Source organism: Callospermophilus lateralis, chromosome 19, assembly GCF_048772815.1.
Source record: "Callospermophilus lateralis isolate mCalLat2 chromosome 19, mCalLat2.hap1, whole genome shotgun sequence".
NCBI lineage: Eukaryota > Metazoa > Chordata > Mammalia > Rodentia > Sciuridae > Callospermophilus > Callospermophilus lateralis.
In genome coordinates, this window is record NC_135323.1 from 22,305,010 (window position 1) to 22,321,754 (window position 16,745).

Below are 16,745 nucleotides of genomic sequence, written 5' to 3' on the forward strand. Positions count from 1 at the left end.
TCAATGCAAAAACTACAGTATGACCCAAGAAAAAAAAATGTATTTTAAATCCTTGTAGCTCAATTAGGAAGACAGGGACCTCAAAAGGCGAGCATGGCAACTGCAGAGAGCCCCACAAGGACAATGCCTAGCAGTCTCACAGGGGAAGCCACCAAGACAGCTCCCAGGAGCAGTGCTCAGGGGATCCATGCAGTAGAGTGACCCCCAGCACACAGAATGCAGGCTATAACACTCAGCTCCACCACGGGAAAGCCTGAGGCATGAGGACCCAACTCATGAGAGTCCTGGGTAAACTTAGCCCAGCACTGCTAGGAGGGTGGTGCCGCCTGGGACCTGGAACACAGGAAATATAAATGGGAAATTCTCAAGCTACTTCAGAAAACATAGAGTTACAGGCTGTAATTCTGCAAAGGCTATATTCAGACTCTACATAGTGGATAGCCAATTGTTGAAGAATAGCAAGTTTCCCCCGAACATCAGCTAATCTCCTGAGATTATCCTCAATTTAATAGTATACCTGAAAAGGGATACAATTGCTATGGAACCGGGCAGTACTTGCCTCTTTTTCAGCATCTTTAAGGGTTGTTTCTTTCTCCTTTACTCGTTGCATGAACCTGTGTTTCAACTGCTTTTCCTCCCTCTGGCATTGATCATAAAACTCTTGTCTCTTGGCTTCATATATCTCTTGAAAACTAAAAAGGAATGCTTATGACTCATGTTAAAATTCTCTTATAAATGAGCATGTTAACAATATATCTGCATTTCAGGTCCCATGAAATATCATCCTCTCATATGTAGTAACATAAAATGAACTTTCCATACACTGGGATGACAGGAGTGAGACATAGTTGTTGACACAGTGTGCATGTGCTGGGCAGAGCAAGCCAGCGACCACAGCTGTCTGGAGTCAGAAGGACTGCAGGCTGGAGGCCACGCTGGGTACTTAGCAAGACCCTGTCTCAAAACAAAATTTACAAGAAGAGGTTGGGGATGTGGTTCAGCTGCAGGGGGTGCAAAACTGTCTCAGGGGTGTACACAAAGAACAGCAGGGTGTTGAAACACACAGAACTGATTTCTTATTCCCTCCACTTTCCATTATATCAGGTTCTTTACATTTCTTGACAAGAAAATTTAAGAAAACCTCTAAGATACGAGGCTGTGTTGAAAATAGTTCAATTAAAGCAAGAAATCATTTAAAATATCATCTGCTGAAGATGGTTCAGTTTGAGTTCTCTTCAAGGAACCATGACTGACTTGATGACAAAACGACTCAGGGACTCTGATAATCCAGCAGTGAGAGGGTCACTCCTCTCCAACACAGCTAAACACTGCCCTCGGGCTCTTCTCTCTGGACTGACAGGTCAGCATATTGCTGCCTTCAACTCTTTTCTCCCTCAATTCATCTCAATATCCCTTGCCAATTTTCATCAATATTGTCAAATCGCTGAATCTGTTTTACATAAATACAAACATTCAAATACAAATTCCAAGTGCAAAATAAAGGTTTTCCTTGAATACACACCTCAATATTGGCACACTGGACATGTTTCAACATGCAAATGATCCCTTTCAGGAGGCTGCCCCTTACTCTCCTCCTGCATCCCCCATTCTCACCTCAGGACAGCCCAGAATGAGAGGAGCTCAGCACTGCTCATTCCTAATAAGCATGCTCTGTGTGTTCAGGGGTTTCCTAAGTCACGCATCCAACTGTCAGTGCTGGGTCTGTGCTCACCTAACCGGCTGGTTGTCAGGTCCCACGTCTGTGAAGCCCATTTTCTGCAGCTTGCGGCATCTGTAGCATTCATAGTGATAGAAGTGGGTCTGCTCCTTCAGGTCCTCCATGTTGGTGCAGAGGAGCATGTCCCGGAGCTTCACGAAGTCACAGTGGTTCTCGTTTTCCACTAGCCAGGAGAACAACAAATCCACACTCACCCACTCATTCCACACTCACTCATTGGCATTGGTAAAGCATTGTTAGATTAATTCATGCATGAAAACCACTGTAGCAACAGAGAAGTGACTAATATTATTAACAGTTATAATTATTTGAACCATGGGCTGGGGATGTGGCTCAAGCGGTAGTGCGCTCGCCTGGCATGCGTGCAGCCCGGGTTCGATCCTCAACACCACATACAAACAAAGATGTTGTGTCCGCCGAAAACTAAAAAATAAATATTAAAATAAAATAATTATTTGAACCATATAACTGGTTAAATTAAATGACTAATTTGGGCATGGTGGATAGAAAGATCAATGAATTTGCTTTAAGTATATTATATGAATAAATAGGGGCTGGGATTATAGCTCATGGGTACAGCACTTGCCTACCACATGTGAGGCACTGGGTTCAAACCTCAGCACCACATAAAAATAAATAAATAAATAAATAAATAAAGGTATCGTGTCCATCTACAACTAAAAAAATAAATAGGAGATAGTAAAATAACAAGTGATGTTGGTATATTATACAATTTTTTATTAATTATGGTATTATTATTCTACAAACTACCCTCAAGGTTTTTCACAGCTAATTGTCCAGTAATAAAAATTCACTAACGTATATAGTTTTTAAGATGAATTCTTTAATTTTAAAAAAATCCTTAAAATTGTACAGGCTTTTGGAATTAAACTCCATTTATACAACACATTTATAAGACTGCATGAATCAATGTCTAAAATCAATGAATAACTTCAAATGACTCCTTTATAGTTTTTTTAACTAACACATAAAACTATAAAAGTTGTACATATTAATGGCATGCCATGAACCAGCCAGCACATGTACACATTGTGTGATGATGTTTAAAGCAGGTTGAACATATTTATATCCTCAAATATTTATCATTGCTTGAAATAAAAACTTTCAAAATAGTTTCTTCTAGAACTTGAACTGTGTAGTACACTGCAGATGTCTGAAAGCACCACATTTTGCAACTTCACACATCAGTTTCTTGACACCAAAGGACAGTCAGTGCCCACTGATAAGCTTCCCCACCCGACAGTGCACTCAGCTGCTATGGATCAGCAATCTGAATTCCACATGAGTGAGGTCATGTGGCAACTTTCCTGCACCAGACCTTTGTTCTTGGCCTGAAGATCTCCACTTCCATCCACGTTGTTGCAAGAGGCCAGATTCCTCTTGTGTGGCCAAACTGTTCCATTGTGTATCTGTTACATTCTCTTTATCCATTCATCTGTTCACGGGCAAATAGAGGATTTCCATTTCTAGGCTATCATCGCCAGTGGGACAACAGGCAGGGGAGTGCAGATGCTTCTACCAGATGCTGACTTCTCTTCTCTTGGGTGTATACCCAGCAATGGAATTGCTGGGTCCTCTGGTCATAGTAGAGTTAATTTTTTCAAGAAAGCTCCATACTGCTTTATGCAATGGCTTGTAATATCACCTTGTGATTCTGAATTGCATTTACCTGATAGTTAGAGATACTGGGCATTTTTAATTAACCAACTGGTCATCTGTATATCTTCTTTGTAGAATATCTGTTCAGATCTATTGCCCATTTTTACTCGGGGTGCTTATTTTTCTGCCAGTGAGTTTTGTAGAGCCATAAATATTGTGACTATCACCCCCTTGTGAACACATCATGGACACTTTCTCCTACTCAGCATGTCTGTGAACTCTGATGGACGTCTTCTTTCTCTGTGAAGATTTTAGTTTTCTGCTTGTGTTTTCTGTGCTTTTACCCAGGACATTGCCCATTCCAATATCCTGAAGCATTATTCCTAATTTTCATCTAACAGTTTCACATTTTCAGGGCTTAATCCATTTTTAGTTGACCTCTGTAACTGTTGAGAGATAGTGGTCCAACTTCATTCTTCTGCATATGGATATTCAACTTTCCCAGCACCATCTAGTGAAGACTGTCCTTTCTCCAACAGATAAAAATCAACTGGAGGCAGATACACAGATTTAGCTCTAGACTCTCCATTCTGCCTCTGTGGCCATGTGTCCATTTTCATGCCAGCAATGCACTGCTTTGATTGCTACAGCCATGCAGGGCATCTTGAAGTCACATAGCATAACACTTCATACTTCGTTCTTTCATTCAAGATTGCTTTGGCTATTGAGGCTTTTTCTTTTTGTGATTTCATGTAAGTTTTAGAGGGTTTTTTTTCCTAGTTTCATGAAGAAGGCCATTAGTATTTTGATAGGGATTGAAATAAATCTGCAAATCACTTTGGGTATTGCATACATTACAATAGCACTGATTCTTCCAATCCATGAACATGGTATATCTTTCCACTTTCTGTGGCTTCTTTGATTTCTTTTATTAACCTTTTATAATTTTTGCTGTAAACACCATTCACCTCTTTGGTTAAATTTATTCCTAGGTATTTTTATCTGTTTTAAATGGGATTGCTTCCTTGATTTATTTTTCAGACAATTCACTCTTTTTTAAATGTTTTTAATATATATTTTTAGTTGTAGGTGCACACAATACCTTTATTTTATTTTTATGTGGTGCTGAGGATCGAGCCCAGTGCCTCATGCATGCTAGGTGAGTGCTCCACCCCTTGAGCCACAATCCCAGCCCAATTCACTCTTGATGTACAGCAATGATACTGTTTTTTATGTTGATTCTGTATCCTGAAACTGTGCTAAATTTACTTATTTTCTGTTTTAATGGAGTTTTTTAGCTTTTCTATACATAGGAAAACGTCCTCTGCAAACAGCAACAACTAACTTCTTTTCCAATTTTCATGCCCTCTCTTTCTTTCTCTAGAATAAGTGCTCTGCCTAGGATTTCTATCACTGTGTTGAATAAAAGTGATGAAAGGGACACTTGTGTCTTGCTCCAGATATTATGAAGAAAGCCTTCTACTTCCTTCCATTCAATAAGTGTTAGCTGTTGACTTATAAATGCCTCTATTATGCTGAGGTGTGTTTCTTGTATGGCTACTTGGCTCAGTGTTTTTACCATTAGGAAGTGCTGGATTTTATCCACAGGCTTTTCTGCACCTATTGACATAACCCTGTAGGTCTTGTCCTCCATCCTGTTGCCATGGTGTATCATGTTTAGTGATTTGTATGCATAGAAACATCCTTGCATCCCTAGCATGAATGCAAGCTAATAATATTTTTAATGTGCTATTGGATTTTATTTGCTAGTATTTTGTTGAGGATTTTTACATATATGTTCGTCAAAGATAGTGACTGCTAGGATTCTTTGTTTAAGGGCAATGTTCTCTTTAAAATGCTTTATAAATTAGGTGGTAGTTTAGGTAACATATTTAAATAGTAGTACTTTGGCTTCTGAATGATTCCCAGCATTCTGAATGGTGTGATTTATGCAGAGCAAGGGAAAGCTAATGTGTGTGGGGTAAACATTAGGGTAAACAAGGAGATGGTGCCCATTTTCTATAGTTTGGCCTAAAGCACAACCTTGCAAATTTCTATAAGAATGGATCATAATCACAGTAAGAATTGGCTTAAATGAAGGAGAACCTGTTTTTCTCACTAGTAAGCATTCATTTACATCCAGCGAGAGTTGCCAAGGCTAGTTCAAATACAAGCAGTTGAGACCACGTTGCACACAGGGTATGTGACCTCACTCCAGATCTCCCCTCCTTCATGGCGCTTACCTTGCAAAACTCCCCAGGGGTAATGACGGCCTCTCACCATCCTTTTTCCAACTTTCACCTCATCTATACTCCCCACCACAGCAAATGGGAGCACTCCCTAGAAAAGAAGAATGATACAAATTGAATTCTCTCTTAACAGCACTGCTTACTATTTTGTTCTTTTTGTTATGGAAATAGCAAAGATGAAAATATCGCAAGAAATCAATCAAACAAGGGATATACCTTGCATTCTATTTTAACATTTAGCAGAAAATATTTGCTAATTGATTTCTGAAAGACATCATTTCAGGATGTTCAAACAATTGAAAACCATCTTTTGTTACCTAAAGCAAGACAACCTGCTGTGAGCAACACAATACTATGTACAACTCAGTGAATTCTAAACATGATTTGGAGCACAAAGGGCTACTGGAGAATCAGAGAGGGCCTGAAAAATAAAGTGCAATTCATGGAATATCTGAGAGGATGATAGCAGAGTAAGAAGGACAAATACAGGCAAAACGATTCTGGACAGTATGCAAGATAGACTTGTGGTCACTTAGATGTTATATAGACAGATATGTCTACCTAAGAATTTTGATTTGGGGCTGGGGTTGTGGCACAGCAGTAGAGCGCTCACCTAGCACGTCTGAGGCCCTGGGTTCCATCCTCAGCACCACACAAAAATAAATAAATAAAATAAAGGTATAAAAAAATTTTAAAAAAGAATTTTGATATAAGGGAAATTTCTATGCTTAAAATTATTAAACATTGTGCTAAAGATGTAATACTTAGCATTAGTCTTTTAATGGGTCATGATAAAAATCATTTCCAATAATTGAGTTCTCAGAGGTATATATAACACAGGAGAGACTGAAATTTTCAAGATAAGTCATAAAGAAAAATTAACATAAAATAAGGGAAATTTTTAAATTATTCAGCAGTTCAATCAAGAAATATGTTTACCTTAAGTATTTTAAAATTAATAGGGTATGAAACATATGAAAAAAAATGGAAGAAAAAGAACTAACATCTATCAGTTGTCACCTCATAGTCTAGACCCTGTCAGCAAGGTTCTTCACAATGATTCTGACTCGGTAAAGGACAAGTTAATAGTCTCTGGAAAGACAGACGAATTGTGTAGAAAAGCTAAGACTGTCTCCAAAGTTTACCTTTCAAATATTAAATAATATTTTAGATATTTACTCACATTAATAAATTGACACAAAGAATTAAATCTTCTACAGTATTGTCCTGATACTAGAGACAACTAGGCATTCTCTCCCAGACCTGCTGCATTCCCAGTCCTCTCCTGAGGCAAAGTCCCTGGCATTTGAAGAGAGGAAGCTCCTTAGAACTGCTCAATCCCCATTCAAGGAATAGGTGGTATTCTCTGTATGCAGCAAACAGAAAAGCCTGGGGCTGACCACCCTGGCCCAGCTCAGGGGCAGTGGCTCATTGCCTGGTGAGGCAGAACAAAAGCACTCTGACTGCTGTCCCTTCCCTCTGAGCTTCTGGTTAACACAGTGTGGCAACACTTGATAAAAGCCTAATATCCACACCCAAAACTCCAGAGCCTGCCTCAGCTACATTGCCAGAGTGGAGAATCAGGCCATAAAGCAGACAGCATCTAACATTTTCCCAAAAACTGACTTCATTTGCAGGAGAAGGTATAGAAAAAGAATCCAAAGTCACTCTTAAGAACAGATAAGAGGGGCTGGAGTTGTGGCTCAGAGGGAGACCACTCGCCTAGTGTGAGTGAGGGAATGGGTTCAGTTCCTCAGCACTACATAAAAATAAGACAAAGATATTGTGTCTACCTATAACTAAAAAATAAATATTAAAAAAAAAGAACAGAGAAGATAAACTTTAATTTTCTCTTCCAGAATTTCAAAAACATGAAAGTAATTAGACCTATCCACACACCCAGGTAAGAGCTGAACAGACTAGAATCAACCAGAAGTCAGTAACAGGAAGAAAGTGGAAAATACACAAATATGTGGTAATTGAACATGCTCATGAACAATTAATGGGTCAAAGAAGAAATCTCAAAAGAAACTATAAAGCAACTTGAGACAAGTGGACATTTAAAAACAGCCACCAACACTTATGGGATGAAGTAACAGCAGTGCTAAGTGGTAAGGTTGTGGGCGGTGAGACTGTTGGTGAAAGTAAGTGTGTGTCCCGGCTGCTCCATGACCTGAGATTCAACAGCAGGAGCCCTGCTTCTCAGCAAGATGGTAATGGAGGGCATCAGCTAGAGTTCAGCAATGGAAGAAGAATCATGGAGACACAGAAGCTCTGGAGCTCTGAATGGTTCACTGCAGAGGGGAAGGAGAGGGACACAGAGAGGGGAAAGCACTCTACCTACATTTGGCACAGAAGATCCTGTGGCCAAGAGGCAGTCTAACCTAACCCTGCAGAGGCTGCCATCAGCTATGACTAAAGTGCCTGTCTCATGGCCGCAGGGGGGAAGCTGAGGGGGGGGGTGTGGCATTCTGAAGTGGTGAGCTGCAGCCCCCTGAGCTAGATCCTGGGCATCCACAAAAAGCATTGAAGACTCCCGGTGAGCACCTGCCATGGGGTCTAGAATGTGCCCAACCAAGCCCTGTTCAAACAGGCGCAGCAAGCCCAGAACCCAAGGCAGCCCAAGCCGGGTTCCCCTTGGGGACAGAGCCTTTCTTTCCCTGTGTTTGTGGCATCGCATGCCAACAGCTTAGGCAAGGCCAGAAACTCCAGGTCTGCTCCTGGAAAGTCCAAGCCCAATGTGGTGGAACATAGGAGATGGCAGAGTTAACTCCCCCATTCCATGAGTGGAATGTTCTGGAGGTCACTGAGACCCAGACATCCAGACCAGCATCTGCCCTGCAGCAGGGATGGGGATCTGATCTCTGGATTTGATACCATCTGGCAAAGTTCCCAGGATGCTTAGAGCCCACACCAGCGACTGGCCCCTCCTGGTTAGTGCTCCACACCAGCGTTGCCCTGGGGGCATTGACTGGTGTGTCCAGACAGGGCTCCAGCTGTGGTGCTCCCATTTGTCCTGTCCTGTTCTGGGGAGAAGGGAAGCCAAGAGCTGCTGCCTTCAGCTTCCATTCCAGGTCACTCTGCTGGCATCTTGGTGACCAACACAAACATCAGTTTTGAGGAGCCCAGCCCTTGTTCTGTTCAAAGGTGTGCAGCCAAGGAGAAATGAAAGAGGGGCAATGTGTGGGCAGAGAACCTCCCCGTGTCACGGGTTCTGATCATGTCAGTGGAAACAGCCTTTCCTTTTCCTCAAGACTGTCTCCGTTTTTTCTCTTTCTATTTTCTCTGTGTGTGTGTGTGTTCTCACAGAGCTGATTTCTTTGAGGGTGTGTGTGTGTGTGTGTGTGTGTGTGTGTGTGTGTTCTCACAGAGCTGACTGCTTTGAGGCTGTGTGTTTGTGTGTGTGTGTTTGTGTGTTCTCACAGAGCTGATTGCTTTGAGGATGTGTGTGTGTGTGTGTGTGTGTATACATATTCATATTTTTTTCTTTCACCCGTTTGTTATTTGCCTTATTTTGACTTTGGAGAGTCAGGACTTTTCATGTGGTTTTTGTTTGGTTTTTTCCTTTGTTATTTTACCTTTGTTTTTTTTTCCTCTCATTACTTTCTCTCCTTTCTTCCCTCTCTTGTCATCTCTTTCTCTCTCTGTTTGCTATATTATATTCAGGGGCTTTTTGCTACTCATTCCTTATGGCCATCATTTGCAAACTCCTTCTTTTCCTCATACCACTTTTTGAATATTTAAAACTTTGTATTTCCCAAAAGAAGAACAAACTAATACCAAAATCAGAAAACAGGACATAATTAAAATGAGAGCCAAAATTAATGAAACAGAATTTTTAAAAAAAACATAAAGGATCAATGAAATAAAGAGTTAGTTCTTTGAAAGAATAAACAAGATTGATAAGCCCTCAGCCAAATATGCAAAAGAAAGAGAGATAAGACTCAAAGGAACAAAATTAGAGATGAGAAAGGAGAAATCACCACAGATAATACTGAAATCTGGAGGATCATCAGAAACTACTCTGAAAAATGTTACTCCAATAAGCTAGAAATAAGATTATACCTCATGATCTTGATTGCTCATCCCAGGGATTTTAGGTTATTTCAACATATGAAAATCAATAAATATAATTCACTACATAAATACAATTAAGAACAAAGATTACATGATCATCTCAATAGATGTAGAAAAAGCTTTCAACAAAATTCAGCATTGATTAATGCCAAAAAAAATGAAAAAACTAGGAATAAGGCTATATGTGACAAGACCAACATCATACTAAATGGAGAAAAATGAAAGCATTTCCTCTAAAATCAGGAATAAGAAAAGGATGTCCACTCTCGACTCTCCCAATCAATATAGTTCTTAAAACTCTAGCCAAATTTAGGAACAAAATTCCTCAAAAAGACTCCTAAAGCACAAGAAGTAAAATCAAGAATCAATAAGTGGGATGGTATCAAAGAACTAACTCTTCACAGCAAAGGAAACAATAACATGAAAAGAAAGCCTTCAGAATGGGAGAAAATCTTTTCCACTGCACCTCAGATAGAGCACTAATCTCCAGGATATATAAAGAACTCAAAAAGCTTAATAACAAAAAAAAAATTACCCAATTAATAAATTTGCAAAAGAACCGAACAGACACTCACATAAGTAGAAATATGATCAGTCAACAAATATGTGAAAAAGTATTCAACATCACTAGCAATTAGAAAAAATGCAAATTAAAAATACACTGAGATTCCATCTCACCCCAGATAATTGTCAGAATGGCAATTATCAAGAATAAAAGTAATGATAAATGTTGGCAAGGATGTGGGGGGAAAGTTTCACTTATACATTGCTGCTGGGACTGCACATTGGCGTAACAACTATGGAAATCAGCATGGAGATTACTCAGAAAACCTGGACTGGAAACACCATTTGACCCAGTTATCCCACTTCTAGGCTTACACCCGAAGGACTTAAAATCAGCAGACTATTGTGACATGGCCACATCAATGTTTATAGTAGCCTAATTCATAATAGCTAAGCTATGGAACAAACTTAGGTGCCTTTCAACAGATGAAAGTATAAAGAAAATGTGGAACATACACGATGGAAATTACTCAGCATTAAAAGAGAAAAAAATCATGGCATTTGCAGGTAAATGGATGGAGTTGGAGAATATCATGCTAAGTGAAATAAGCCAATCCCCCCCAAAAAAAACCAAAGGCTGAATGTTCTGACATGTGGATGCTGACTCTCTCAATAGGTGGTGGGAAGGAGTGGAGGTTCAGCAGATTGTATAGGGTGGAGAGAGGAAGGATGGGAATGAGAAATAAATACAATGAATCTGACATAATTTTCCTATGTTCATGTATGTATACATATATGAATACAACTCCACAATATGTACAATCACAAAAATGGAAAGTTATACTCCATGTATATATGATATGTCAAAATATATTCTACTGTCATGTATAACTAAAAAGAACAAATTAAAAATTTTTTAAAAATTCTAGCCAGAGCAATCAAATAAGAGAAGAAAAATGAAGCTGAGGCTGGGACTCAGTAGCAGAGCACTTGCCTAGCATACATGAGGCACTGGGCTCCATCCTCAGCACCCCACATAAAAAATAAATAAATAAAATAAAGGCATTCTGTCCATCTACAATTACAAAAAAAAAAAGTTTTTAAAAAAGAGAAGGAAATTTAACAGAAAAAGAAGAAGTCAAACTATCTCTGTTTGTTGATGACATGATCATGTACTTAGAAGACTCAAAACACTCCACCAGAAATGCAATAAAATGGCAGGACACAAGATCAACTTACAAAAATCAATCACTTTGTTTTGCTCCAATAATGAATCTGCTGAAAAGGAAATTGGAAGAACAATTTCATCTTCAATGGCCTCAGAAATATAAAATATTTAGCTGAGCGCAGTGGCTCACACATAATCCCAGCAGCTGGGAGCAGGGAGGGTGAGACAGGAGGATCATTAGTTCAAAGCCAGCCTCAGCAAAAGCAAGGCAATAAGCAACTCTGTGAGACTCTGTCTCTAAATAAATTATAAAATAAGGTTGAGGATGTGGCTTAGTGGCTGAGTGCCTCTGAGTGCAATCCCTGGTATCCATATCTTTATAATATTTGTATGCAATATTATATATAATTGTCATCACTTAATAAATATATATTATATATTACACATGTATAATATTTAGGAATAAATCTAATCAAGGAAGTAAGATTTCTACAATAAAAATTATACAATACTGAAGAAAAAATCAAAGAAGGCCTTAAAGAGGGAAAGTCATCCTCTGTTCTTGGATAGGCAGAATCAGTATTGCTTAAATGGCCATATTACCAAAAGCAACATACAGATTCAATGTGATCCTCATCAAAATATCAATAGTGTTCTTTACAGGGGTGGAGAAAGCAGTCCTAAAATTCATGTGGAAGAATAAAAGACCCAGAATGGTTAAAGCAATATTGAGAAATAAGAGCAATTCTAAACACATCACAATACCTAATCTCTAATTATGGTACAGAGCTCTAGTAACAAACACAGCCTGGTGTTGGCATAAACACAGACATAAAGACCAACAGAACAGAATAGAAAACACGGTGACATAGATACAGTCATGTCATCCTTGGTAAAGTTGCCAAAAACATATGTTGGAGACAAGACTGCCTTTGTAACAAGTGGTGCTGGTGCAACAGGATATTCAAATGTAGAAGAAGGAAATTAGACCCTTATTTCTCACCGTGCACAAGTCACATCAAAGTGGAGCAAAGACCTGGGAGTTAAACCAGAAACCTGCAACTGCTGGAAGAGAACAGGCTCAACACTCCAACATGCTGGCACAAGCACCAACTTCCTTAACAAGACCCATAAAACTCAAGAAATAAAACCAAGAATCAATAAGTGGAATGCCATCAAATTAAAAAGCTTCTGCCCAGCAAAGAAAACAATAATGTGAAGAGAGAGCATCCAGAATGGGAGAAAATCCTTGCCAGAGATTCCTCTGATGGGATTAACAACCAAAAAAGAAAGAACTCAAATACTTAAAACCTAAAAGAAAAAGAAAACCCACTCGAAAAACTAAATTCTTCAAAAGAATTGAAAAATAAAATTCTGCCATTTGCAACAAAATGGATGGGACTAGAAGATACTATATAAAGTTATTATTAAGATATAGAAAGACAAGTACTACATGTTTTCTCTCAAACTGAAGGTAAAGTGGCAATTACTAGAACTTCAGGGGGAATTAGTGATTTCAAGATGTTTAATAAGGCTACCAAAATTCAGTTAGATGGGAGGAATAACTTATGATATTACACATCACAATGGAAAAAAAGAATGAAATTAAAAGATAAAGTATTATTATAATTTATCATAAAAAGAAATATTTAATCTAAAAATGAGCAAAGGCTATGAATAGACTTTTCTCCCAGGAATATACACAAACATGCATAAGCCTATGAAAAGAGGTCTACATCTTTAGTTTTTAGGAAATGAAAAATTGAAGCCACAGATGGTATCCACTTCATTCCTACTGGCGTAGCTATACTAAAATCCGACAGTGGCAATCAGGGCAAGGGAATGAAGGAATTGTAACTCCTGGTGGGATTATAAGTGGGTGGAGGTATATTTTAAATCAACCTAGCAATTCTTCAAGTGACTGAATAGTTTCCAACAACTCTATTACTAGGCAAAATACATACCCAAGAGAAATAAAAACATTCCCACGTTACCCTAGGTACATGTATGACTGCACACATGGTGTGACACTACATCGTGTAACATCAGAGAAATGAAAAGTTGTGCAGCAATTGTGTACAATGAATCAAAATGCAATTTGCTGTCATATATACCTCATTAAAATAAATTAATTAATTTTTAAAAAATTCCCACACAAATACCTCTGCACCAATGTCCATAGCAACATTCTTTTTAATAGCCAAATTGTGGAATAAACTCAAATATCCATTCAACTGATGAATGGGTAAAAATGTGATGTATTCATACAATGATGTTTGGCCACAGGAAGAAATGAATACATGCTGCAACATTGATAGACCTTTAAAACACTGTCCTACATGAAAGAAGACTAATACAAAAGTGACATATGTGATTCCATTCATATAAAATGTTCAAAACAGAGGAATCTGCCTATGGAAATACAATGTAAGTTAGTGGTTGCTCAGAACTAGGCAGGAAAGGTCAGAGCTGGGGGGAGGGGTAGGTAGAAGAAGAGCTAACAGATATGGGATTTCTTTTTAAAGCAATGAAAATGTTCTAAATCTGTCAAAATGGCTGCATAGATCTGCAAGTAAACTAAATATCTCTGAATTATAGAAATTAAGTGGGTGAACTGTGTGATATTGAACTAAATCTAAATAAAGATGCTAAAAATTAATTGATTCTTGGCAAAATTTTTCAAAATCAAGAAAATAAAACATTCCCTCACTCTGGATTTTAGAAATATATATATATATATATATATATATATATATATATATATATATATATATGATTTTTCATATATATATAGTATATATGATTTATTTTCTCTGTAATTTACAGGTAATGGTCTTTTTCTAATAGTGTAACAGAAATAGTACTTCATTTCCACCTTTAAAACAGGGCTGGGGCTGGAGCTCAGCAGTAGAGTACTCGCCTGGCATGTGTGAGGCACTGGGTTCAATCCTCTGTGCCACATAAAATAAATAAATAAATAAAGGTATGTGGTAACCTACAGCATACACATACACACACACACATAGAATTATTATTCAACAACTAGGAGCTTACAGTTGAGGAGTTTGCTTGAACGGTAGTTTCATCGTCTGATGGGAACTGATATATCTGGATGTTATTGCTGATCAATTCATTCATTATCTTACTCTTAAACTTCTGTAAGTCGTTTTTAGAAATTGTGTCTGCTTTAGCAATCAATGGTATAATGTTCACCTACAAAGAAGGAAGACAAAATTTGGCCTTGAATATTTGTTGCTCATTCTGTAGTTCTCGCAGGCTCTGGAAATAAATCTGTGTAACTAGATAATCACTGGCTGTCAATTCTTCCTTACAAAATTGTTTCCCAAAGTCTCAATCTTATTTCACTTTTAAACTCTTTTACACTTCCAACACTTTTGAAGTTAGTAAAGTTTAAGCGATAGAATCAGATGGACAGTTTACTTTGTTATCAGTTTTATTTCTTATTAAACAGAGTTTAAAAAGAGCAAGACACTTTTCATTAAAATTGAGGAAAGGATGGAATTTTCCTTTCATCTGTCAATCATGCAATCACCTACACCATGGATACAAATTAATCAGTCTCCCATTTTTACACACTCTTGTCCTACCTATATGCCCCTGAAGATAGATTTGCTTATATTTTTCAAACGCCACCTGAAAATAATGTGGATATTTTTTGGTTACCAAACTTTAATGGCCATCTTGCATGTGTGTGTGGGGGGGAGGTGGGGGGTGTATGTGTGTGTGACAGAGAGTGAGAAGACCTCACTAACAAACATGTACATTTGTAATTTGCATAAAGAAATTATTTCCATGTTTAAGTTAAATTTCTGCATATTTGAGTTTGAATTTTTACTTAAAAGCATTTTCCTAGTTATATAAAATGATCACAATTTCTTCAAGTATTTACATTCAAATAAATTTTGTAGGAAATAACAATATGAAAAATTCAAAAGTATATGATATTACTGTTAAAATATCTTGTTAAATCATATCTGCACATGTTAAAACCTATATAGTATAAATAAATGAATATCAGTTTTAGGTAGATTGCCTGGATTTCTCAAAGCATACCATTTTTAATTCCTGGAGAAAATCCAAGGTTTTAATATTATAACATAGATGTTCAAATTTTGGCATGGTTTCAATATCTACAGATAATATTTTCCAGAGTAAAGAGCAGATAATTGGAGGTAGATTCAAGTCTAAAATGAAGTTTTGGATTTGTGTTGGTAAAGAAACTTGGAAAAGACATTTTGTTGTGACAGTAAATGATCCATTTATGAAAATGGAAACTTTCTATGTCAGCAATTCCCAGTGTTCATGTTCGGTGAAGAAAACACACTATGACACAGAGAACTTAAAACCTGGAAGGGAACACCAGGAATGAACAGACATCTTTACCCATCTGTTCAGCAACTGTACCTGTCAAAGCTAGAGATTTCCCGTACCTATAAAACAGCCTGAAATAACAGATCACCACAGAGTTAAATATAAAATGGTGTCCTAGACTATGAATGTACTATTAATCAATAAATTGAGGAAGATCTTAATTTCAGCAGAAATTTAATTTCTTTAACTTGATATTATTTGAGATTACATACAAAGTTTTATCCAGACTGAACAATACTTAACAAAAGTTAAGACTTTTTTAGATAAAAAGAACCCAAATTTAGGGAATTTTCTCTGATCAGTTGGATAAAATTAAACACACTATGTCTCACCAGAGCTGAGTCAAAAAAAAAAAAACTGATGAGATAGCTTCATTCATACACACACACACACACACACACACACACACACACACACATATATATGCTCTCTATTTTAAAAAATACCTTTAAATTTAATACTCTCACATAAGAATTGTACAAATAGTGCAGAGGAAGAAATCAGAGTGTGGTAATTTTCCCAAAGCCACACTCATTAGCAGGGTGGGGTCAGATGTTGAAATGAAAAAGCTTTAAACCCCCACCCGTGATTTAAACCCCAGCCACTGGAGACAAGGTCACAGAAAGCTAACGAAGTAAAGCAAGTGTTTAAATTTAAACCTGCACTGACCGCAAACCTGGGAGATTTATCCTTTATTAATCTACTTGTCATACTGGGGGTTGAGTCTAGGGGTGCTCTTCCACTAAGCTTTGTCAACAGCCCATTTTTATTTTTTCTAACTTTGAGACAGGGTCGTGCTAGGTTGTCCAGGCTGACCTCAAACATGTCCTCCCACCTCCACCTCCAGAGTCACTCCAATTCCAGGTGCACACCACCAAACCCTGCTGTGAACTTGGCATACACATTACATGTCTCCCATAAGACTACAGAGTTGTATGCTGTGGTTTTTATATTCATCTAATAAAACATTTTCCACAATTTTAAACTAAACTTGTTA

General features: G+C 37.8%; 1 protein-coding gene across 3 annotated transcripts in view; it reads right to left on the reverse strand.

Moving 5' to 3' along the window:
• Septin14 (septin 14) overlaps positions 1–16,745 on the reverse strand; it is a 34,404-nt gene that overhangs the window by 3,737 nt on the left and 13,922 nt on the right. Inside the window, exons 5-9 of one of the 3 annotated variants that reach the window (XM_076839918.2) lie at positions 14,411–14,569; positions 13,543–13,545; positions 5,602–5,698; positions 1,733–1,901; positions 560–692 (exon numbers count right to left, since the gene is read on the reverse strand). In XM_076839918.2, the coding sequence (XP_076696033.1) occupies positions 560–692; positions 1,733–1,901; positions 5,602–5,698; positions 13,543–13,545; positions 14,411–14,569 (561 nt within the window). The remainder of the gene's footprint in view (positions 1–559; positions 693–1,732; positions 1,902–5,601; positions 5,699–13,542; positions 13,546–14,410; positions 14,570–16,745) is intronic. The other 2 variants (XM_076839917.2, XM_076839919.1) reach the window with 2 other exon arrangements.